This window comes from Girardinichthys multiradiatus, chromosome 14 (assembly GCF_021462225.1).
Source record: "Girardinichthys multiradiatus isolate DD_20200921_A chromosome 14, DD_fGirMul_XY1, whole genome shotgun sequence".
NCBI lineage: Eukaryota > Metazoa > Chordata > Actinopteri > Cyprinodontiformes > Goodeidae > Girardinichthys > Girardinichthys multiradiatus.
In genome coordinates, this window is record NC_061807.1 from 17,049,659 (window position 1) to 17,074,445 (window position 24,787).

The window sequence follows — 24,787 nt, forward strand, 5'->3', positions numbered from 1 at the left end:
GCCTGGAAAATTTTACAATTAACATCCTGTAGAGTTGTAATTGCAAACATTTTTCCAGAACCTGACGCTAACGCTTGTTTTTTCCCTTACTCTATCGTACGTCATCAAACATGCAAACAGGCAATCTCCTAACCCTGGGAATTTTAGGTTCTTCTCTTAAAGGGATGCTCGCTATTTCACAATAATTAAGTATTCTTCCTTGTTTATTTTCCTGTATTTTTATATGCTGCTGTGCGAGTGCAAGATGTTTTTGAGGATGTGTGTCTATTTTCTTTCCTGTTTTTTGTATTGTTTTGTCCCATCGCTGCAAAATCCACTATTTAAATACAAAATATTGTTCTTGGATAAAGAAAGGGTAGATGGAAATACGACAACAGGAAGTCTGCTCATTTATCTGTTAGTAAGCACACTGATGTTCAAATCCAAACACCTTACAGTGCACCTTACAGAGTCCATTAAGGTTCTGCCTTCAATCCGGGATCTTACACATAACCTGTATTTTTTTTTTTGCCAATGATGTAGAAATGGTATCTGAATTAAGTTTCAAACAACTTTTCTTTATTAAACCAAATACATAATCTTCATTGCATCAGTTTTGATCACATAAACACCAGAAATCCTTCAGAGGAAAAGCAACAGATAAACTCAGTTCAAGTCTTGCTGACCCTCTGCTGAACCCCATAATGTAGACAATAGGAACACTTTGCCAAATGCATTCATTGAAATTTAGCTGCTGAAAGACAACATCTAGAAATATTTACTCACTGGAGCTAAATGCTGACATCTAGTGGACATTTACATCAACAGCAGTACCCTTTATTAACATTCAGAAGGGTTGTATTTCTATGAACATGCGAACTGGACAATACAATGAAATACATCTGTAGTGGTGCATGTTTACATGTGTTTAGTCTGGTGGAGATGTCTGCTGCTCCACATCGGGCAGATATATTACAACAAATTGAAAAGAAATTACAAGTTTAAACAAAGACATGACTTCTTCAAGGATTACCTGCTCCATTACCATGAGTCCCGACATAAAAATGCCCCACAAGACCTTGGTTCTTTTTGCTTAAAGAAAAAAAAACAACAACAGTTGGGAAAATAAAGAATTTCAAACAAATATAACAGGTAGCACTTTCAACGTCACTGAGGATCAGGGTAGAAAACTTTGATATGAATGGCTGAATTATTACGCGTACGTGTCATGGGCTCCCCCGCTTCGTCGGGGTCTTCGGGCTCAAGGTCATCTATGAGCTCCACTGTGGAGGTGTTGGCTGCCAGCTGCAGGGCTCCCTGACTGCTGGCCTGCAGCTGCAGGGCGATGTTAATCGCTCTGTTGATGGCGAGACCCAACCCGTGGACGCAGATTTCCCTGTGTCCTCCGCTCTCCAGCAGCTTCTGACAGCGCGCCAGCTGAGCCCGGAAGTCTGTTTTCATGTTAACGTAGACGTCGTTCCGCCTCTTCGGAAGTTTCCGGGGGAGACGCTTCCTCAGGGTGTACTCCACTGGATCCATCTCCACAGCTTGGGAGCTGGACTCTGTGTGGGTCGGAATAACCTGAGGGACGGAGGACATCCCAGGGCTGCGTGGTTCAGTCATTTTCTGGATGAAGGTCCAACGGAGAAAACTAAAGGAAAGAATAGGAGGCAAACTGATTAAAACATAAACCAATTACACAAGAGAAAAGTCATGCAAGTACAAATTTTGTCATTTCACCTCAAAAATGGGGATACATTTTTTTAGAAACTGGGTAGCATTTAAAATACAAAAATGAAGTTATAGTTTGAGGGAAAACTGGTTACAAAACTGCTACCAGTTAGAACTTCACATAAGTGTAGAAAGATACAGATTAGCACATTTCAGCATTTCATGATTAAAATGCTGAAACAACCAGGAGCTAAATATCAACCTTTCATTGCCATAGAAACATACAGAAAACAGACAGTCACACCAGGCCCATTTCTTTACAGTCCGCTGGCAGATGAACCGGGCGGAGGGGATGAACGAGGGGGGGAGACGTTTTCATTTTAAATGGTTACCAAACTCTTTGCTGACAATGGGAAGGTATCACTTCATCTAACATGACCTTTGAGGGAGAAATCTGTTCTTTCACTAATCATTAACAACACAAACGTGAAATACTGAATTATAAAATACCAGAAACTACCTGCTCATTAATCTAGTCTTTGCACTTTTTTTTTTACTTAGGTAAAAAACAGGTAGAGGTTGGGGAATACATTTCTGTAGGAGTCTTGTAATTCCTTAAATTTTAGTTCAATTACAAACTACTTCCCCACTTCTACTTAGTAGTTACTGTTTGTTACATTTAACTATTGATTTAGACAGCTAATACACTTCAACCCCGCCTACCCGATGCGCCGCTTGCACGCCGGCTGTAAAATAGTGCGGGGCCCCCCCTTTACGAGCGAAGAGCGAAGCATTAAAAGCTTGTTACGTTTTTGTTTTTTGCTTGTTAATTATCCCACCTAGCTGACAGTTGTATCTCTATTTAACTGAGGTCGTAGCTCCGATGAAAACCAGCGTCCAGCTGAAAGATGAGCACCGTGACAACAAGATGTCTCCTTCCAGGTGAAGTAACGGCGGATGGGAATAAATGAAACGAAGCCGCGATGAATCACTACGTAAGCGTCGCGGTTTCGGGGGTTTATTGAGACAAATAATCGATGGGATGAGCAGATTTACCTTCAGAGAGCAGAATCAAGCTAAAACGTTGCTTTAGGTCGTCGCCATCATTTTGTTCCTGTGCATAACAGGAAGTGTTCGTTCCCACCCCGGAAGTAAACGTTCGGACCGGCGAGTGTTTTTTTATTTTTTTTGTTCTCGCTGTAAGACTACACTTTCTTTTTTATTATGGCCTCTAAAGGAAATATAGACTGGTGCGACGGTGAAAAGAATGAAATTTGTCAGAAGACCGAGACTTTACTAAAGAATCTACACGTTGGTCTCCCTGATCCACTCACGGATCCTGTGAAATGCTCCCTGGTTAAAGGAGACTATCTCTACTTTCACTATGCCTGTGATGGACACGATGACAGAGGCTGGGGCTGTGGATACCGAACCATGCAAACAATGGCTTCGTGGGTTTACTTTAACAGGTCCCCAGTTAAAACCCATAACAGAATTGCCCCAAGCCTCCTAGAGATCCAGCAAGCCTTGGTGACAATGGAGGACAAGCCAGGTTCCTTCTCAGGCTCCAGGGAGTGGGTAGGAGCATTTGAAGCCTCCCTGGTGCTGGACTACTTCTGTGATGTTCCCTGTAAGGTGGTGCACGTTAGAGGTGGAGGAGCAGAGCTGGAGCAGGTTGCAGTGGAGGAGCTACACCAGCACTTTGAAAAGCACGGTTCTCCTGTAATGATGGGAGGAGACAGGGACAATTCCTCTAAGGGTATATTAGGGGTTTGTACTGGGGACAAGGGGAGCTACTTACTTGTTGTTGATCCTCACTACTATGGGAGACAACAGGAGAAGACAGAGCTGCAGAGGAGAGGGTGGGTGTCATGGAAACGAATCTCATCTCTGGATCAGTCCTCATTTTATAACCTCTGTATGCCTCAGACTGCTACAAAGACAACATAAGATCTCTGTTGCAAATGTCTTAGTATGAAAAAATCTCCGACATCGTTCCCATCTGCAGGATGTATTCATGTGAGCTGTTGTGCCATCTAATGGATGAAGTGTGAAAGTATCTGGTAGAAGTCTGGCCATGGATCCAATAAATTCCTGACATACATCCACTCCAGACGCTTCTTTATTTATTTATTTATTCGTGACAGAAATAAGAAGTGAATATCCATCTTTAAATTCTCAAAATAGGATTTCAATGTGATTCTTCAATCTATCAAAACTGTCAATATCAGGTGAACAAATTGACATTAGGCAATGTAATAATAGACCAAACAATAATTTTCAACGTCCTAAGTAGGCCTTGGAACTTTATTAGAATTGTAATAAATATTAAGGAATTAAAAGAATGATAATTCCTTCACCTTCGCTTATCTCGAATATAAAGACCTGTCTTTGACCATCGTATGCTTTTACATATTTCTGCAATTGATTAGTCTAAAGATAGATGTGGATTTCCACATAACTGTGAAGGAAATTTGGATAAACAGAGATTTTATCATTAATAAGTAAAAGAAGAATAATGCATGGACAATTGGGGGAAATAATCCAATGAAAATTCACGTTCTCTCCTACAGTATGTTATAGAATTTGTCAAAGTGTTTAATTCCAGGTATATTTTTTAAGTGCAAATGAACTGCTAAATCTATAACACACTTAAAACTATTTCAACCAATTTTTCTTAGTTATCTGGCACACAGTCGTTATAGAAAATCTGGAAGTTCTTGTCCACCTCCATCCTCCCTTTGAGGAATTTCTCCAAGTTTTTCAGGGGAACTTCAACCATCTGGTTATTGATGCGATCATTCAGCCCGTAAGCCCCGAACACGGGGAACTTGTAGCGCACAAAGTACGGTGCGTTCTGGTCGAACTCAGTACAGCAGTAAGCAGACCACATGTACTCCGGAACAGCCACTCTGTCCATATTACTGCGACGGATCGTGTGTCCAGAGGTGGTGACCCCGGTGACCACGAAGGCCTTTCCTCGGCAGTAGTTGTTAAGGCGTTTGCGGATTATGTCCTGGTGTTCAGCCCAGGGGCCCAAGTTGAACTCCCTGATCTGAGGTACCACGTTCGTCAAGCTGTAGGTGGAGACTTTGTCCATAGGGTCGGCCTGGTGCTCGTCGGGATTTAGTTGACCGCGTTCGTACTGAACAACGTCAGCGTAGTCTTCGAGGACTGCCTGGGTGTCTTCGAAGTTCATGTGCATGCTTGTGGATTGGGGGAAAGGCTCCATGTTGCTGCTACTCTTTTCCGATGCCAACTGCCAATAGAAGGAAAATCATACCAATATTTCTGAAGATACAGCTGACAAATTTAGAAACACATTTTTTCTCGCTGCAGATTTGCATAGGTGGCATTTGTAGCGCTATCTCATTGAAACTCGTTTTGTACTCAGCAAGTTTTTCTTGGTAGTAGTAGTTCTTGATGATCTTTAAACTTCCAGAAAATGCAAATGACACCCTCCTTAAGGATCTACATCAACTTTTTAACTGAAAACGATCTAAAATTTGTTAACCGAAAAACATTTTTGTGTAGAATAAACTAGAACTCACCTGAGGCTCAAACATCCAGGGGAAGTCCACCTTCTTCTCTCCGTCTGACTTCTTGAATGTGTACGCAGAGTAGATGGGGATGTGTCTGCGGGGATCATACACTGTGGCGTAGCGGGGTTTATCCTCATATCTCTGGCAGATCTTCTTAAAGGCGTTGCTGAGATAGCCTCTCGGTGGGGTTCCCATATACAGAGAGTCCTTGCAGCGCTCTGCATGGTTGAAGTCGCTCACTACTCCTGCCTGGACCCCCTGCAGCACCACAGAGGTTAGCACTATCATAATAGCTGCCAGGGAAACGACACGGTTTGCAGATGTAGGTGTCATTGCTGCAGCTTGATTTCCTCAGCTTCTGGATGCTCCTGTAGATTTTCTGATCCTTCTTGTGAATAAGGCTGCAAATCTTCTAGTGTCTAAAAGGTACAGCCTCCGTTTCAGCTCTATCTACTCAACATTTCCCTTCCTGCCTCATCTGGGCTTCCAACTGATCTCCCATTGTGAAGTCTTTCCATATATTCAAATTGCTACAAGTGAACCAGCAGTAGTTTAAGGCAGTGAATGTTATCAGTCACTGAGCATTTTATCATACTTCTTTTCCACATTTCTGGCATGACATACCAGACGTACAGGTATAATATGGATGGCTTCAATCCAGCATTTGCATTTGAGTTAAATTTCACCAGGAACATAAATGGAACTAAAAGTATGATCAGTGTCAAGATCTGCAGTGAGAAGAACATCTTCAGAGAAAAAACTATAATAGTTGCACAATACTAAATGTGCACAAAATTAATCTTATAGATGAACACCTGTTTATGGGAATGAAAGAGAGCTCAACAAAAGTTAGTTTTGAAGAATTCAGTCAATCTCATCACATCACATTTTTGGCAAGAACTGCTTTACCTAAATGGACAGTCTTCTTCCATTGTATTCTGGACACCAGCAGCCATCTTACTGTGCTGCAAATTTAAAAAGAAACAAGTAATTTTTAAAATGTTGTATATGCTTTGTATATGCTATGTATGACCTTTTTGTTTAACTACTTTATGACTTGCACTTTGCTAAACTGTACTAATTCCTTTTCTGACCCTTATTTAAGTCTATGTACCACAATATGACTAATTTGAACTAAAACCAATAAACAGATTAAAAAAAAAATCTAAAAGCTAAACTATTGCAAAGTTTAAGTTTATAGTTTGATAAATTAAGTGGTAATGATGATCTAAGGATCCCTCTGCTTAGATTTTGTCTATTATTGGGGCAATGTGTAGTGGAGTTTTACTTCACTTCACACTTCAGGGCTTAACCTGGTGTGTATTGATGTTTTTGATCAGGCCTATGACTTGTCATAAAACCTTTCTAGTCATACAGCTTGATGCATACTATCTCTTCCTTGACCGTTCACCTTGATCATAATGTGTATAACATTCATTCTGGTAGAGGTAAAGGCATTAACCTCTGCCTCAACCTTCATTAGGACATAAAACAGAGGTTTTCCAGTCCAGAGTGCTTGACCTGTCACTGCTCCAATTTAAGAAGCTAAGATATCCACATATGAACATTCAATTTCAATGTTGACCTTCAAAAGTTAACCAGTTTTTCAATAAATGGGATAGCAGATATATAAATGGATGTTTTAGTGAGCTTAAACACAACATCTGGATATGTTAACGGAGAAGCAGGGGCTTTGCTAGACATACAGCTTTACTGGGAAACAAGATCTGAATATAAGTAAAGTCTGACATGGTTGCCACTATGCTCCAAACACATTAATACTAGATGATACATAGAAAATTGATGGGATAAGCACATTAAAAAAATTTTTAAACTAAATTACTGTGTTGGTACTGAATACTGATTTAAATTACAGGCTTCAAGACTGTTACGGCCCACACAGGTCTAGGGGTTCAGGGGCGGTAACATAATGATGTGTCCAGAGGAAACAAGTGGAATGTAAAAGGATTTATTACAAAACAGGGTTTCACAAAGCCACAATACAATTTTACCCCGGTAACACACAAAAAAAACACAGAGGGCTAACAGCCTGAGGAATATTAAGTTCAAGGAACCCAAAAAGAAAAGAACATTCACAAAAGGGAGGTACCAAGCCTCCCAACCATGAGCTTCTAGCTTGAGAAGCAAACTACAACAAAGTCAAAACCCTTTTAGCAGAACAAACAGGACAAGAAATATTCCAAAACTGCCCAAAGCAGTTGAAAACACAAAAGGTGGGGGACAGCTGAACAAAACCTCTTCCTACAAGCTGCCCCACTGGGAGAATGTTCACTGGAGCATTTTATATGTTGCAGGTGGGCCTCATTAGCATCTGATTGGCTTGCAATTCTCTGCTGGTCCAATGGCGCGGCTGCCTTCCAGCAGTCTCCAGGCAACCAATCAGGAAGGTGTGCCCCCACAGCTGAATCTGCATAACAAAAAAAAAGAAAAGGAGCCTGCACAGCCTCAAGAGGCCAGGGGCCGTAACAAAGACATCTTTGGCACGTCATCTTTTTGAAGAACCATGTTTACGGTCCCATGTTTGGACACGCCCCACAACCCAGTACAAAAGAAGCTGGTATAGAAAAGGGATGGATGGATGGATGGATATGCAACATTTCTTAAATGTTCGGAACTTTTATAAGTGCCATTTTTTTAAAACTGGCCTCATAACACAATCTCATCTGCACAAACAGCACTGTGCAAAATTCTTTAATCTTTTGTTCTTCCTGTCTGTGTAATCTCAGGTAATATTTTAAAGTGGATCTTCAGCCACCTTGTTGCAGCTTTTTGTCAAAATATGATCAAGACATTTCACTAAGACGTAGAAGATATATCCCGGGTCATGTGGGTTAGGGTTAAATAGGCCTGGTAACCCCGATAGGGAGAAGTTTGCTGCCAACAAAAATAAGTCAGTAATTTTGCATTAGTTTGTTAAATTACCATTAAATGAATTACACATACACATCTTACATGGATTGTATTGTTATAGGACCTTTATACTAAGCTACCACTGGGAAGATTTTTCCACCATACTGGTTCCAGTGCTAAACTGGTGCTAGTGCTGGCACCACTTTGTTTTCTATGTTGCAAGCACTGGATTGGGCCCGGATAAACTGCTGCTATCTGAGCTCCAACTCTGAGCTGTTCCAGAGGAAAGAAGCAGTTCTATCAAATGCAGGCTTATAAAGACCAATAACCAATTACAATGTTGCAAAAACCATGTTTTCAACTAGTTTTGATTTTAATTTAATTTTATTATAATATCCAAAACTTTAACATCCACAAGAGATCGAATTAGCACTGAAATAACACGAGCTCGCTTTTTATTTTAATATGCCCCATCCCAGAGCTGTTTGTGGCTCAGTGAGCCGCCCATAGTTGTTTGCAGATGCACACATTATTTCCAAATTTGCTTGTAACGCTGTACCACTGTTGTAATATTACCAGCTTCTTTTGACAAATACAACATGAATCAGATCAGATCAGAGGATCAGAACTGCAGGAGCGTTCACAAACTAGCTGTTGACGAAATGAAATGACACCAAGTTGGGTCATGAGTGGTGGAAAGCTTTTATAGACTTTATATAAGAACTGTCACCAGTACTGGTGAAAACCCCTGTAATGAAAAAGTGTCTGTTTTTTTTCATTACAAGGCACCAACACCCAGTCATACAAACACTAACAAACAAATTATCTGATTGATTCTGATCTGTTCAGTGTCCTACCTGAAATGAGTTCTTCATCCAGTGAGAATAGCCGACAGCCTTCATATTAACTTAATGTTTGAAAAGAAAACCTCCAAAGACAGTTTGATGCAACAGTTTATTACAATATAATGTATCGGTGCAGTTGGAGAGTTGATGTTAATTTGATAAAATAATGTTCCTGGCAAAATAACTCGATAGTTCTGATCAGATGACAAGAAAATAACCTCAAAAAACAGGTAGACATTCAAATAAAACACAGGTGAAACAAATGCGCAAAGAGTATTTTCCCTCTAGGTCAGAGAGTTTAACAGTTCTTTCATTGTGCATGCTTAAATATCTGCTTTTGTTATGTTCTTCAGATAGCTGTCCTTTTGCTGATTAATAAGCCTTAAAAGTGCAAAAGTAGAGGAGCAAAACATCATACTTTACTTTCATGCTGTGTTTTTATGAACCTGAGAATTTTGGCTGTTTTATATCAGGGGTTGTCAAAGTTCAGTCCTCGAGAGCTATTATCCAACAAGTTTGGATGCATCCCTACTCTAACATACTTGAATCAAATGGCTCAGTTCCCTCATCAGCAGATCATGCAGCTCTTCACAGGCCTGGTAATAAGCCTTTTATTGAATTCACATGTGATGGAGAAGGGATGCATCTAAAAGTTACAGGCTAGTAGCTCTTGAGGGCATAAACCGCTAACAACAACCTGATTAATTGACTATTTATATGTAGTTGAGTGGTGGTTCAGAATAGTTAGATTTATCTCATAAAGATACTAACGTGGTCTTTTCAGTCATTTGAAAAAAAAAAAAAAGTACGGCAACCGCGTTCATTTATTATATTAACAAGCCACAGTGGAGCAAACGTACATGTGAGAACATAATTTATGATTAAATTCTGTTTAACTGCTTATATTTTAGGCTGGCACCTGGTATAGTTTAATATAGTTTACTAAAAGATTTGAATAGAGTGGAGCTATTGCTTTTTTGTATTAGTAACAGCTTTATTTTTCTTTAAACTCACAGATTAGCTACCTTATGTCAAACTACTTTTATTAATCAGTTACTGGATGATGGAGGAATGCAGTCCCCCACAAAAATCTGAAAGTTCTGGTTCACAAATGTCGTCTTCTTGAGGAACTCCTTCAGCTTCTGAACGGGGATCTCTACTATCTCATTGTTCTCATCATCGTTGAGGCCGTAATGAGCAAAAGATGGGAACTTGTAGCGCTCTGTAAAAGGTGTGTTGTGGTCGTAGTCGACGCAGCAGTAAGCCGACCACAGGTAGGTGGGGACTGCGATCCGGTTCAAGTTTTCCCTTCGGATCATTTTCCCTGACGTGGTGATCCCGGTCACAATGTAGGCGGTCCCGCGGCAGTAGTTGTTAAGTCGTTTGCGGATGATGTGCTCCTGTTTGTTCCAAATCCTGTCATTGAAGTCGGGCACCATGGGGACAACGTTGGTGAGGGTGTAGGTGGAGGCCTTGTCGTCAAGTTCGTTTTGATGCTCGTCCGGGTTCAGGGTCCCTCGCTCGTAGTGTATTGCATTGGTGTAATCATCAAGAATTGCTTGGGCATCTTCAAAATTCATGTGCATGTAACCACTTGGAAAGGGCTGCATCTCGTCTGTGTCGAAAGAAGTGGACAGCTGTGCAAGAAAACAAGCCAACAAGAGAATAAGCATGACTTAAAATGGTTACATATTATTGTGAAATGAAGTATGCAGCAAAACACATTCAAAAAAAGCAAAATAAGGCTTTTTAATTTAGTGCTTTAGATTTTCATTCCAGCTTTTCTGTTTTCCTTACCTGTGGCTCATACATCCAGGGAACATCCACACACTTCTCCCCCTCCGAGCGTTTAAAGGTGTAGGCGGAGTAGATGGGAATGTGTTGCTCAATGTTGTACAGAGTCACGTAACGTGGCTTCTTATTGTAAAACTGACAAATATACCTGACGGGTTGGTGTTCCAGACCTTTCGGTGGTGTTCCCATGTAGAGGAATTCTCTGCACTCTGGAGACAGCTGTTTTTCCACTCGCCCTCTCACAGCTGATGATAAGCTGGCAAGCAGGAAACCCATCTGTAGCCAAAATGCCATAACCAAAATGTGATCTGATGTCTGTATCCCAAATCCAGAAGCTGCTGAATGTACAGTATTTAAGTTAATAACTGGATGTGTCTCAGTTTGTCCAGTGGTGTTCAGGGAAAAAGCTAACACAGGTTTCACACCTGTTTTCTGTGTAATCTGGAGACAGTATGCAAAAGCAATGGTCTCCTTGCAGTGCTGCAGATCCACCCACTGAAAGAAAAAAAAGAAGCCAGTGGCAAAGGTTCACATTTATCTCCTACTGGTGGGAAAAGACAGTGGAAAGAGCTCCATCCTATCTATTTATGTAGTCAAGTATTCTTTTTAAAGACAGACTTAACCAGCAGCTTGAGTCGTAGTTCATCTGAGAAAATATTTCGCTGATCTAATGGTAGAAGCTTAGAAAAGCATATTAGCAAAATACCTATATCATCCAAAAAATAAAGAAAATGTATCTAGTGGTGAGTTTCCTTTAAAAGTGATATCTGATTAAAGGAATGTTAAATATTCATTAAGTATTTAATGAACAGGCTTAAAGGAAAAGTGTTTGGCATTTGGTGATCTAAATAAGGTTGTGCTGCCAATAAGCTGACCTTTTAAATTTGGTCTTGCTTAGCTTTATGAATGTCTTAGCACCTGCCTTTGTTTTTCACTATAAGCCAACACTGCTGTACACACCATATGAGGTGAGGCCTTTTTCAGAGTATACTCAGTTCTAAATGAACTTTGATGCAGTAGAAATAAAAAAATCCATATACTCCGCTCGAAAAAATAAAGGGAACACTTAAACAACACAATATAACTCCAAGTAAATCAAACTTCTGTGAAATCAAACTGTCCACTTAGGAAGCAACACTGATTGACAATCAATTTAACATGATGTTGTTCAAATGAAATAGACAACAGGGGAAAATCTTTGGTGATTAGCAAGACACTCAATAAAGGAGAGGTTCTGCAGGTGGGACCACAGACCACTTCTCAGTACTGATGCTTTCTGGCTGATGTTTTGGTCACTTTTGAATGTTGGTGGTGCTTTCACACTCGTGGTAGCATGAGACGGACTCTACAACCCACACAAGTGGCTCAGGTAGTGCAGCTCATCCAGGATGGCACATCAATGCGAGCTGTGGCAAGAAGGTTTGCTGTGTCTGTCAGCGTAGTGTCCAGAGCCTGGAGGCGCTACTAGAAGACAGGCCAGTACACCAGGAGACGTGGAGGAGGCTGTAGGAGGACAATGCTAGACCTCATGTGGCTGGAGTGTGTCAGCAGTTCCTGCAAGATGAAGACATTGAAGCTATGGACTGGCCCGCCTGTTCCCCAGACCTGAATCCGATTGAGCACATCTGGGACATCATGTCTCGCTCCATCCACCAACGTCACGTTGCACCACAGACTGTCCAGGAGTTGGAGGATGCTTTAGTCCAGGTCTGGGAGGAGATCCCTCAGGAGACCATCCACCATCTCATCAGGAGCATGCCCAGGCGTTGTAGGGAGGTCATACAGACACATGGAGGCCACACACAATACTGAACCTCATTTTGACTTGTTTTAAGGACATTACATCAAAGTTGGATCAGCCTGTAGTGTGTTTTTCCACTTTAATTTTGTGTGTGACTCCAAATCCAGGCCTCCTTTGGTTAATAAATTAGATTTCCATTGATGATTTTTGTGTGATTTTGTTGTCAGCACATTCAACTTTGTACAGAACAAAGTATTTAATGAGAATATTCCATTTATTCAGATCTAGGATGTGTTATTTGAGTGTTCCCTTTATTTTTTTGAGCAGCGTAGAAGGCATGATCAAACTTTCTTTATAGGACATTGTCGTGTTCGACATACCAGTCTGAGATGATTTCAGCTTAGTGACATCGTGCTTTATCCTGCTTGAAGTAACCACTAGTAGATGGACACCCTGTGGTCACAGCAATGGACATGGTCAGCAACAATCCTCAGATTGGATATGGAGTTTAAGCAATGCTAAACTGGTTCTGAGGTTTGCCAAATAAATATGCCCGACAACATTAGACCATCACCACCAGCCTGATGTGTTAATGTGAGGCAGGATGGATTGAAGCTCTAATGTAGTTTCCACTAAATTCGGATCCTACCATCTGAATGTTGCAGCTGAAATTAAAGATTCATCGGACCTGGCAATGCTTTTCCAAACTTTTACTGTAAACTATTATGTTTTTAACTAACTTCTTATGTTGCTGCCGCTCATCTTCTTTAGGGTTTGATGTGTTGTGTTGTGTTGTGTGCTCAGAGACGTGGTTATTTGGGTTACTGTTGCTTTTCTATTATCTCAAACCAGTCTGCCGATCATTCTCTGACATCAACAAGGCATTTTGTTCAACACAACTGCTGGTCACTGAATATTTTTGGACCATTCTCTGTAAACCCAAGTGATAGTTGTGTCTTTTTGTATTAGGTTTATTTTATTTGCTTCTCAAAATAATTTATGCTTTGTAATCGTGCCAATGTGGCGTTTGAATGGAGCATGACTGTTGTATTGTATATTTCAACAAGCTTTGATTAAACATGTTATCAATGTATTTATATCGTCAAAAATAAGTGAAATTATCTCTACTTTTAGGTTTATTTACCAATAGTGTTACCGTATTGAGGGAACTAAATATATATTGAGATATTCTTTAATTTAAAGGGCTCTGGGAGGCAAAAATATATTGGCATTTAGAGAGCTTATTCATGTGCAGCCAACAAGCTGACCTTTTATATTCACTCCAGCTGCCCTTTCTGAATATCTAAGCAGCAGTCAATATATTTTCCTAAAAGCAGAGTGTAGTGTGGACACCATAAGGAATATGCCATTCAACTCTCATGGTGAATGTGACATTTTGCAGTAGTTAATTTGGATTAGCTCGGGTTGTGATCACCTGATGGTTGGGTTTTGCTCAGACATGATGATCAGTTAGAGCTAACGCCAGAAAGCCAATCTGGGCTAGTTAATAACTTTTGGTTAATCACACGCTTGGGAGGAAACTGGAGTACGCAGAGAAACTCACACATGGATGACAAGAACCTGCTAACTCTATTCAGAAAGAACCCAGACTGGGATTGGAGCCCAGGACCTTCTTACTGCAAGGCCACAGTGCTAACAACTGCACCACTGTTAAGCCCCATTTTAATATTTTCAATATTTCTTCTTAATAAAGACAATATATGTTTTACAAATAGGCTTCTTTTATTCCTTGGTTCATTTCTGTCTTTCCCTGCCTAATATTTAGGTTTTAGTTTTGAAATGCTCTTTAAAATGTACCATTGATTAAAATATCATACAAAACATTACAAATTAATAGAAATAAAGTTAATCTCAGCAAAATGCTTCTGTAGCCAAGGGTGACCATTTATTCATCCACTTTTATGTCAAAGAAATACATTTTAGAAATAATCATCGTCAATGGTTCAATCTGACTAACAAAACTGAGGTGGCATCATTCCACATCACTCTTGTTGAAGTGAAACGTCTCACAAAGTGTCATGGTCCGCACCTGCTTTGTTTCTGTTTCATTGCACTCACCTGATTTCCGTTAATTCTCTGTTGTATTTTAGTCCGTGTTTTCTGTTCTCTCATTGTCAGGCCATTTTAAAATCCAAAATAACTTCCAAAAAAGCGCTACTTTAATACACACGCACAATGTAATATGGAGGCTACACAATAAACAGAAAAAAACTGACAGATTTTTATTCAATGCTTGAAAAATACAAGATGATTTTGCTGATGCTTTTGACAAATAGACAAGTAGACCCGGCTCTGGAAGGCCCCAGCAGTCCGAGGCAGCCAGACATAAAGCATCACCCCAGGTCAGCCATACGCCCAGCACAGAAGTAGGTCACCAGCAAGGCACAGGAGCAGTAGCCCCCAGGCCAGAGGCACAAAGCGGGACGCAGGTCACCAAGCCCCACCGACCCAGCCACACCGCCATCCCTAGCTGCACAGTTCCAGCTTGGGAACATAGATTTTTTTGTTAATAGTTTAAACTCTTATTTTTCTGTAAGGGGTCATTACATACAAAGCACTGGACAAAAAAATGTAACTCAGTAAAATATTTTATATTTGCCTGCCAGTCTGCCATCATGTTGTATATGAACTCAGCATCCAGCAGAGAGACACAATCTAAACAGTCTCTATAAGGCCAGGTTGGGAGAGAATGTAGTTTTTGATCAGCCATCTCTTTCTAATATCCATGAAAACAATTTTAACCAAAGCATATGGAGCTATAATTTAACACTGTAGTGGTTTATGTTTATTAGAAACAGTTCCATTTATACAGGTTGCAGGTCAACACTGGGCAGGTCTCTTCTCTTTTTGATGCCGTTTTCTGACACACAGCCCTTATAGAAAATAGTCATGTCAATGTCAGCCTCTGTGTGGCTCCTCAGGAACGTCTCCAGTTTCTTTAATGGCACCTCCACCACATTGTTGCCAGTCTGCTCATTCAGGGCATAGCCCCCATAACTAGGGAACATGAATCTCACCTCATAGGGTGAGTTACGGTCAAATTTTGGGCAGCAGTATCCCATCCATACGTGTTTTGGTATTGAAAGACGGTCCTTGTTGTCACGTTTAACGGTGGCCCCTGAAACAGTTACTCCAGTCACGATGTAAGATTTACCATGGCAGAAGTTGTTTAGACGTCGGCGGATGGTATCCAAGTAAGGATTCCAGCAGGTCTCCAGGAAATCTGTGATCAGTGGAACAACGTTGGTAAGGGTGTAGGTAGAGGATTTGTCATCTGGATCTGCTTGGTGCTGGTCAGGATTCAGTGTGCCACGTCTGTATTCTACAGCATCTATGTAGTCTTCCAAAACAGTCTGGCTGTCCTCAAGGAGAGGAGATATGTCTTTGATCATAGGAAGCACCTTCATGTTACTGCTCTCACCTTCAGACACCAGCTGTAGGTTAGAGAAATAAAACATTATATTTCAACTTTGAGGGCTTTTAAACAGTTCTCATGACCTGCTGATTGAGGACTTAAAGGTTAGCAAACCTGGCTATGTGCAGCAACAGCTGGCAAAATCTACCAAGCTATATACTAGATGTGAATGGCATATTTATGCAAATCTGGTCATAGAAATAGTTCTTTGAGCCACATTTGAAATGACCTTGGCCCATGTTGTTTGGCTGCCTCACATGAATCAGTCTTTTCATACTTGGAACATTTTATTTGGTTAATTATTTATTTAAACACTTTGGACCATCTGCTATGCAGTATTTAAGCTGCAGTAGGGTGTTCTGACAAAACTGTGGCCTTAGCCTGAAGATTTGAACAAGCACACCTTACAGGTCCCTCCCCTTTGCTCTTTGGTGTGCTACAGCCCTCCCTCCACAACTCGTCCCCCTCACCCTGCCGTGAACGTTCAGCTTGCTTTTCATCATCGTTCTTCTTATGTTTACCATTTTTTTAATTTCTGAGCAGGTGCCACTCGAGCGATTGGCAATTTTCTTGCAGAGTTAGGTTGTTTCTCATCCATTAGCACAGCTGCAGCACACTGGCAATCTTTAGCTGGAACGACAGTATGCTCGGTGGGGAGTGTGAGCGTGATTGACACTGCTAAGACATTCCTCTTGGTTCTAATTGGTTGTTTCTGACCAGGTGCGGTGTATTTCTGCAAATGGCAGTAAGACCACTGAGAGGAGCCAGAGAAGCTTGATTTTTTCACAAATCATCTGCCTTATATTCTACTGTCAGGGCATAGTGACAGTTTTAACAAATATGTAACTTTAAACAGCTGACGGGACCCGTGACCCCGACTGTTGGTTGAGTATGCAAGCATTTCTACTAAGACAATTAATCAAGTACAATGACAACCCAAACAGAATTGTCAACCAAGTTTTTGCTTCTATCCATTTGTACTATTTATTTACTTTTATTTCTAACAATTTCTGAAGGGGGTTCTCAAGGTCCCTGATTTGCGACCACTCAAAGGGTCCTGACCCCTACTTCATGATTCACTGTTTTAGACCATCTTCTTGCAAATGATTTTTTTATCTTTTTATTTTCAAGAATCAAATTTCACTTTTACATCTGTGCATCTAGGAACTATTTTTCAGTTACTGACATTGGTCCAAGAGGTAGTCATTTACCTACAGTAATTGTCTAGATTGAGATTGTAAACAGGTGTCAGTACACTATTTTATTCATTTGAACTGGAATTTCATGCAATAAAAACATTGATTAATCTTTGCAGCAATTTCCACCAATGCAAAGAATGCATCTCACTTTTGAATTTTATAACTCAGGGCTGTTTATCCTTTGACAAACTAAAAACCAACAGCTTTTCTATGACTTCTGAGATTTTTCTCTAAACTTTTCAAATAAATCCCAAAATGTCCTGCTCTCTCTACCTGAGGCTCGTACATCCACGGTGTGTCTGCCCTCCGCTTCCCATCAGACTTCTTAAAAATGTAAGCTGAATACAGTGGGAGATGGCGATTGCTGTCATACAATGTGGCATAGCGCAGTTTGTCGGCATACTTCTGGCAGATATTCTTCAGGCTTGTCCGTCTGATCCCTGCGGGAGGTGTTTGCATGTAGAAAAAATGGCTGCAGTCTCTGAAGCTGTTGGACACGGTGGCACTCACCAGTAAAACAGAGGAGGACAGGATGTAGGCGCCAAGCAAATGCATCCTCACACAAATGAAGAAACGGAAAAATAAACAAACGGGGCTTGAAACAGATTTAAAGAAATTCCACTATGACAGATGCTCATTTTATTGACTTATCCTGTGTTTAGTGCTGCTCTCAGTCTAGGAGGGTAATGGAAGTTAGACGCACACAAAGTATGCAAATCACCAGAGGCTGAGAGTGGATCTATTGGCTGGTTACAACTTATCTGGTCCAACAATTACAGTGCAGCCAAGCCTCACTGAGCTCACTGTAGGCAATAAAACTGTGCATTCATATGCTTTTTACATCTTTATACTCTGAACAAACTTGGATTGCCTTGCAAAAGTATTTATACCCCCAAACCTGAAGCTTCCATGTATTTTATCAGAACTTTATGTGATAGACCAACAATTCAGTTCAATCAAATGTTGGCAAATGTATTGACATAACAATTAGCAACAAGGTTTTAAATACTTTTTGGGTTTTATGTGATTTTGTATTAATTTTTAAACAATTTTTTGAGATTTAAAGAAATTTAAAAGAAGTTGACTTCTGACTTGATCCACTCCACTGTCAGATCGTTTTTTCATCATTACTGTGAGAAAAGGTTCTGCTAAAACCGGAGCTGATCACACTCTTTTGCATGCACTACTTCAAATCTGACCAGATATTTTTTGTAATGATGCCTGAGCTCCATAATGTTCTCATTGTGGCCTTTTTCTTACAGCTAAGCTGTGATGAGGTGGGTCCTCGGCTCAAGATGTTGGTTCTTGACACAACAGAATTTAAAAGACATCCTCTTGTAGCAAAAAACATGGTGTGTACCTGGTACCTGGTCAACTGACAGGCATGACGCCATATAAGGAGAATATTACAATCTCTCAGTCTTCTTTGATGCTCATCAGAAGGACTTTATACACACTCCAGCTGTAAACATGTGACACATCCCAGTTGCCTCATAACAATTAAATTTTCACAACTTTTGTAGTGAATATTTATTGAACTTCCTAATAATACTTGATTCATGTTGCTGTGGCTAGAGCTTTATTTGTCTTCTGTTTGCTGACCTTTTAAATATTAAATCTCAAATTTGTCTCTCAAAGACTAAGTGTTACACACAAATTAGAAAAACAAAATATAAAAACAGCAAATAGTTCCTTATTAAAATGCAGCTGACCCACATGAACAGAAACATGGCCAAATGACATAACTAAATGAATAGATTTATTCTGAGCGCCTCTAATCTAAACCTTGAAATTATTACAGTAATGAAATCAGATAAAATTATTTATATTGTAAAATTAAATTAAGTTAAATCAAATCAAATTACAACCAAAATAGCTAGACTGTTTCCATTTTGTTTTCTCTTTAAAATCAACTGTTAATTTTTTTGGTTCCTGCAATATGACACAAAGGAGCACCAGAACTACAGTGGGGTACGCTAAGATTCCCTCACAATTTAGGAAAAATAATAATACAAGACTGATACCTTTTAAATCCAATTGATGAAGCTGTATAATTTGCACTGCATTTACAATATTAAATCGAATCATTGGTTCCTTTATTTCCATTGTCTCAGTCAGTGCTGTTTGCAGCCTGGCTACAGTTGCTGCCTGCCTCCCACTCGGCTCAGCACTCCTGCATCCCAGTAAACACCTGGCAGAAGTGTTCTGATTCTGCACAAAATGCCCTCTTGAAGGGGAATCTCCAGAGGCTGCCCGTGACTGTGGACAACAGGAGGCGTGAAGAGCCCATTATCTGCGAGCCTGAATGAATCCAACTAAGCCTTCATCCTGGAGAGCCTTACAGATGAGGAGCCCAGCTGGAAGCAAGGCTTAGATCTGAACGACACCACACTGACGGGGGGGGGGGGGACTGTCATAGGTCAGTCCAAGCAGGGTGTGTTAAACAAGAACTGTGGAGATCCTACTGTAGGTGAGAAAAACTTAAAAAACTCAGTAAAGTATAATACATTTTTATTATTAAAGAAAGCTTTTGCAGAGGTTAGAGGTTAAGTTTGAGGTGTGGGATGAAGACGATTACTGGTTCGACCGACGGAGCGACCGCTTGGGGCCCTGCACTACCTCAGTCAATGTGGGGTGATCTTCATCCTTTGAGACCACACTAATTGGTTATGAAGGCTGAAGATCGGATATATAATAAATAAAGATGGTGGAGAGCCATTACTGCAGGTAGGTCATTACCTGTTTATACCCTTTCAACAGAGGCTCAGCTGAAAAATACTTTTTTGCACAATAAGATTAGAAATGGATGAAAAAAGTTCAAATTAATTTTTATACTGTTGGAAACTATTCAATCCATTTTTTTTCTTTGCTGCAACTAAGACTCTGAAATTGCAAAAATAAAGATTGCAATAAAGTGTTTTTCAAACCTGCTTGGTCCTTGCAGGGTAACAGGACCAGGCATATCTCCAGCAGTCAATGGAAGAGAGGGTGTACACCCTGGGCATATTCTGCCCATCCCACTAAAAGGTCAAGGCAAACAATTTTTTATAGCACATTTTCAAACTTCTTACTGTTCTAAAGTGCTAAACATAGAGCAGAAAAGAAACACAACAGTCATTAAAAAAAGCAACACTCAAACATCACTGAAATAAAACCATTACTAAGAACAGGGACACAAGACTAGGGTTCTGTAACAGGACCTACATCAGGAAAACAATTTATAATCCATTGTAAATAAGCAGCGGTTCTGAACGTCTTACCAGTCATACACAGAAATCACAAGGTGTGAAACGTTAGGCGGTGTTGATCCAAACAGAACCATGAGTTTTTCTAAAAGCAGTTTGATCAAATTATAACGTCAGCTCTCATAATGAAAGACCAATCTGATTGGAAGCCGGATTACTATCACATTAGTTTAATTTAGACGTTTGCATAGATTGTTGTCATAGTTACAACAATCACCATGTTATTGAACTATTTAATTTTTATATTAACATTTCAGACAGACTGAATACATGCAAGACTTGACTTGCTGAATGACTTCAATGGAGGCAAAAATTTCATCTGTTAAAACATTTATGACACTTTGTTCTCTTTTTCTCCTTGCATTATCCGGTATGTCTAGATCTCGGTTGTATGGAAAAATACGTCATTCTGAAAGCAATTTAAACCACACAGGACTGAAGGGGATGCTTTTAACAAGAAAGGTCTTTAAAACTGAGCTGTTACATTTTAGCAGGCCACAAATCACATTTGAGGAGTGAATGGCAGTTAGCTGTTCCCACTGCAAGTAAAGCTTCTCACGACTGAAACTTGAAATGTTAAGCTGAAATGCCAAAATGTCAAGGATATTTTAAACTTTTTCAGTTTTACTTACATGAGTCACACTGATGTACCTTTGTCAAGTATGGTGTGCTTGTCTCAGTGATAACAATTTCAAGCTTGTTCCTGCAGCTCTTCCACATACTAAACCATAGACAAACATGTTCTAGGTTTAGTAACCATGAATATGTTATGACTTTTCAAACATGCAACAGACTGTTTTGTAAAATCTTTAAGCATGTTTTAAGAATAAAATAATTACAATATAAATTAACGGTATCTACTGCAGCTCAGTCGTGACCTCGGTGAAATTAAACTGATTTATTTCAAATAGCTATTTTTGCTAATATTGTTGTGGCAGATTAAAATCATAGACATAAAATCATTCTATTATTTATTTCATTATTCACCCTTTTTCTGAATATTTTAATTAGTTTCAGTGACAGTTACAGGTCTTTATTGGTGTTATTTGGGAGCCAGTTAAAAAAAGAAAAAAATCCAGTTGTGTTCACTTAGTTTTTTAACAGCGCTCTCTAGTTTGCGCTCTGCACATGCTCAGACAGTCTTAGCCTAAAGAAAAGTTCAGCAAATTACTAAAATATTCTAACATACACAGGTATTAAATTAGAATAGCATTGAAAAGTTAATTGATTTTTGTAATTCAGTTGAAAAATTTAAACATAGACATTTATTCAGTTATATATAATAAATTAGAACTAGTGTTCTGTTGAGGCCAGATTAACCTTTAAGCAGATAATAAACATAATTTCCAGTAAGCCCACATTTTTGTTAAAAATGTCATTTTTTACAGTCCTGATGTAATATTTTTTTTATCTCAAAAGTTGTGTTTTCATTAGCTGTCAGAGGAAAATCATCATAATTAACAGAAAAAATAGGCTTGAAAACACAAGTTTTTGTGTGTAATTAATTTAAATAATGTGTTTCACTTAGGGAATTGAGTTGCTTAAATAAATGAATTTTTCAATAATGTTCTAATGTATTGAATATGACTATATATTGGATTATTTGTGCTAATGCTTATTATTGCGGCTTACAGCTAATGAAAACCCAAAATTGTATTTGTTACAATATTGGAATATTTCACAAAACAAAAAAAAATTATTTTTAATACAGAGATATTATGTTATGGCCTACGCAATAGTGTCATGACTTGATAGTTGTAGCAGAAGGTTATTGCTAAAGAAGCTGGTCATTCAGAGTGCTGTATACAATCGTATTAATGGAAAGTTTAGTGGAAGGAAAATGTGTGGTAGAAAAAAAGCTTATAGGAAGCTGTAATAACCACATCCTTGAGAAGATTGTGAACCAATGCCTATTCAAGAGTTTTTGTTGGAGATTTAAAAGGGAATGAACTGCGAGAGGAGCCAGTGTTTCAGGACCCGCCACATTCAGAACAAGGGCTACAACTATCCTAAACCCTATAAAGAATCCATTGGGATATTGTTAAGAGGAAGAGATGATGAGCTCCCCTCAGAAGAATTACAGGCTTGTTGTCTCCATGCTAGGATGCATTGATGCAGTAATTAATACAAAAAGTAAGGCAAGACAAGCTTATTTGTATAGTAACATTCATTCACAAGGTATTTTTAAGTGCTTTACAGAAAAATAAAGGAACAGATAAAGCAGTACATTTAAAACCCCAAATACATCAAAATTACAATAGTAACTGTTGAAGGATCAAAATAAAAATTAAAGTGCAAGATTAAAACTAATAAAAGAGCCATGACATGCTAGAAATTAACCGATAGAGCCATGTTTGATGCCAAGGCTACAGTAAACATTCAAGTTTTCAGTCCTGATTTAAAAGAGCCAAAGGTTTCTGTACATCTCAGGTTTTCAGGGTGCATATACTCTACAGTATATGACATACTTTCAGTAGGCTAACATTTTTGCATTAAAATTATATTATTTTAGGATTTTATTTATTTCATATTGAAATTTTCTAAGAAAATGTGGGTTTTATTTAGTAATAAGCCATACTCATCTAAATTAACAACATTTAAAACATATAATTGTGTGGGCTTAATTTCTATATGAGTCTAACTTTTTGAATTTAATTAATTAAATAAATTACATTTTGATTATACTGTAATCGATTGAAATGCTTAAACTTTGTTATCTTAAAACTGATGTTTAATGGCGCCCTCTAGTGTTCACTCTGCACACACGCAGCCAGTTGTGGTCTCTTAACTTACAATACTACTACTAATTACCAAAATATTCTTATAGGTTTTCCAAGAATCATTCGTCTGACATAAAACTTTAGCTTTAAGGAAACAACTTTAACAGAGAAGCACTTTTCTCTCGCCTTGAAGCACGTTTCAACGTCGCGAACCGGACGTCCTTCGCCTGTTTTTAAAAAAAAATTTTATAATGCAACCCGCACAAACTGGACTCTCTTTAAGGTTTACTGGCGTATTAATCACATAAATCAACTTAAAATGGGAAGCCGTTTAGAGGCGTCCACGCAGTAATAGTGCCCAGGCTAGTAAACAGGGGTGTGTTCGCGCTGCGCCGACATTGGCTCCCCGCTTGTCAATGTGCAGTCACGTGGTATCACACGGGCGGCCATGTTTTCTGAAACACAAACAACAAGAGAAAAGCAGCAGCAGCAGCAGCGACTCGGAGCCAGCAGACACACACACACTGAGCGACCGTTGGAGGAGAGGGAAAAGGAAAAAAAAAACAAAAAAAACACAACAACAGATTAATAAATAAAACACGGAGCACGATTTTGTTTTTCTCAGAGTACTATTCTGTCGAATGAATACGTTTACAGTGTTTAAAAAGACCAATGCATACGATATATTGGCGATAGAAGCGCCGTGCAGAGCAGCAGTCTGAAAGGTAAGCAGCCGACGTTCTCGTTCCTCTTTGCAGCTAACAGGAGCTAACCTCTGCCATGAGGCCTGTGTTTTCACTACGCCATTTCACAGCTAAAACGAGTTGTAGCACTGCTTATTATTATTATTTTTTTTTTTTGGGGTTCTGAATGCATTACTGCAAAAAAAAACAAAACAACTAACATCGGTATGGTAGTGGAAGGTGGTCGTCGGCGCCTTGGCGGAGCAGGCCGGGGAGTTAAATTCGCAGCAATCCGCCCCCTCCGCCATCATATCTGGTGTCATTTGAACCTACACGCCAAGGCCTTTACGACCCACCGCATACCTTGGCTAGTTTAGGTAGCAAGCTGAGTCCGGTGTGCAGCCGAAATGGGATATTTTCTGACACATATCGTTTGAAAACATCGCTTTGACAGTTGCTATGTTTAAATCCACCGTAATTAGCCTATAATAGGTTGAACGTAATCGCTAACGTAGCTCGGTAGCTAATGACAACATGAGTTATTTCGACGCTAGCCGTCGTTAGAAAGCGTTTTACGCCACTGTTTGTTTTTAAGCTGTTTTCACTGAGTTATATAGAGTCCATTACCAGAGTGAAAGCTTTTATATCGCAGGCATTAACAACAATTTTCTGCTAGTAGCGTCTCTGCCTCGTTGACCTTGCCTTTAGCTTTATTATTGAAAACTTTCTCTCTTTAGATACGAGCTAAGCTCAGTGTAGTCACAAACATGTTTTTTTTTTTTTTTATGCGTTTTGCGTAGTTTTAAATGGGGACAAATGTATCCATGCTTAAAAATTCATCGTGTTACGTAGGATTTTTAGGGTATTGGCGCAAAAAAAAAAAAAAAAAAAAAAAAATGAAGTTACTTAACGTCTTGGATAATTGTATCGGTTGAGAGGGCAATGATACCTGCCTCGTCTGGATCTTACAAAAAAACAAATTTACGCAACATGAACTATAATAGTGGAAAATGTTAATTTTGCGAGCATTTTTTTTTTTTTGTTGAGATTACACTGCCTTG

General features: G+C 39.4%; 6 protein-coding genes across 13 annotated transcripts in view; 2 read left to right on the forward strand and 4 right to left on the reverse strand.

The window, feature by feature from the left end:
* Positions 1-536: 536 nt before the first annotated feature.
* Positions 537-2,842, reverse strand: pop7 (POP7 homolog, ribonuclease P/MRP subunit). Its single transcript, XM_047386173.1, has 2 exons — positions 2,707-2,842; positions 537-1,630 (listed from the first exon to the last, which is right to left on the reverse strand). The coding sequence occupies exon 2, from the start codon at positions 1,600-1,602 to the stop codon at positions 1,147-1,149; it is 456 nt and encodes a 151-aa protein (XP_047242129.1). The 5' UTR covers positions 1,603-1,630; positions 2,707-2,842; the 3' UTR covers positions 537-1,146.
* On the forward strand, positions 2,726-3,759 carry ufsp1 (UFM1-specific peptidase 1 (non-functional)). The gene has a single exon (XM_047386169.1). It carries the CDS (start codon positions 2,875-2,877, stop codon positions 3,598-3,600), a length of 726 nt encoding a protein of 241 aa, XP_047242125.1. The 5' UTR covers positions 2,726-2,874; the 3' UTR covers positions 3,601-3,759.
* Positions 3,760-3,763: 4 nt separating this feature from the next.
* On the reverse strand, positions 3,764-5,673 carry LOC124880813 (endonuclease domain-containing 1 protein-like). The gene is made up of 2 exons (XM_047386168.1): positions 5,202-5,673; positions 3,764-4,909 (listed from the first exon to the last, which is right to left on the reverse strand). The coding sequence occupies exons 1-2, from the start codon at positions 5,523-5,525 to the stop codon at positions 4,328-4,330; spliced, it is 906 nt and encodes a 301-aa protein (XP_047242124.1). The 5' UTR covers positions 5,526-5,673; the 3' UTR covers positions 3,764-4,327.
* A 3,330-nt stretch (positions 5,674-9,003) lies between these two features.
* LOC124881070 (endonuclease domain-containing 1 protein-like) lies at positions 9,004-11,182 on the reverse strand. 2 transcript variants are annotated; one of them, XM_047386563.1, is made up of 3 exons: positions 11,128-11,182; positions 10,706-10,978; positions 9,004-10,545 (listed from the first exon to the last, which is right to left on the reverse strand). In XM_047386563.1, exons 2-3 carry the CDS (start codon positions 10,976-10,978, stop codon positions 9,958-9,960), a joined length of 861 nt encoding a protein of 286 aa, XP_047242519.1. In that variant the 5' UTR covers positions 11,128-11,182; the 3' UTR covers positions 9,004-9,957. The 2 variants fall into 2 exon arrangements, with proteins under 2 accessions (XP_047242519.1, XP_047242518.1); XM_047386562.1 differs by lacking the exon at positions 11,128-11,182 and having other exon boundaries at positions 10,706-11,113.
* Positions 11,183-14,561: 3,379 nt separating this feature from the next.
* Positions 14,562-24,702, reverse strand: LOC124880390 (endonuclease domain-containing 1 protein-like). 5 transcript variants are annotated; one of them, XM_047385465.1, is made up of 4 exons: positions 24,090-24,702; positions 20,975-21,044; positions 20,006-20,098; positions 14,562-15,898 (listed from the first exon to the last, which is right to left on the reverse strand). In XM_047385465.1, exons 2-4 carry the CDS (start codon positions 21,041-21,043, stop codon positions 15,269-15,271), a joined length of 792 nt encoding a protein of 263 aa, XP_047241421.1. In that variant the 5' UTR covers position 21,044; positions 24,090-24,702; the 3' UTR covers positions 14,562-15,268. The 5 variants fall into 5 exon arrangements, 3 of the variants coding, with proteins under 3 accessions (XP_047241421.1, XP_047241420.1, XP_047241419.1); XM_047385464.1 differs by having other exon boundaries at positions 23,948-24,702; XR_007041318.1 differs by lacking the exon at positions 14,562-15,898 and adding an exon at positions 19,616-19,754 and having other exon boundaries at positions 23,948-24,702.
* Positions 23,380-24,787, forward strand: part of gigyf1a (GRB10 interacting GYF protein 1a) — a 39,658-nt gene continuing 38,250 nt past the window's right edge. The window contains exon 1 of one of the 3 annotated variants that reach the window (XM_047385461.1): positions 23,380-23,768. The gene's annotated coding sequence lies outside the window, so the exon portion shown is untranslated. The remainder of the gene's footprint in view (positions 23,769-24,787) is intronic. The other 2 variants (XM_047385460.1, XM_047385462.1) reach the window with 2 other exon arrangements.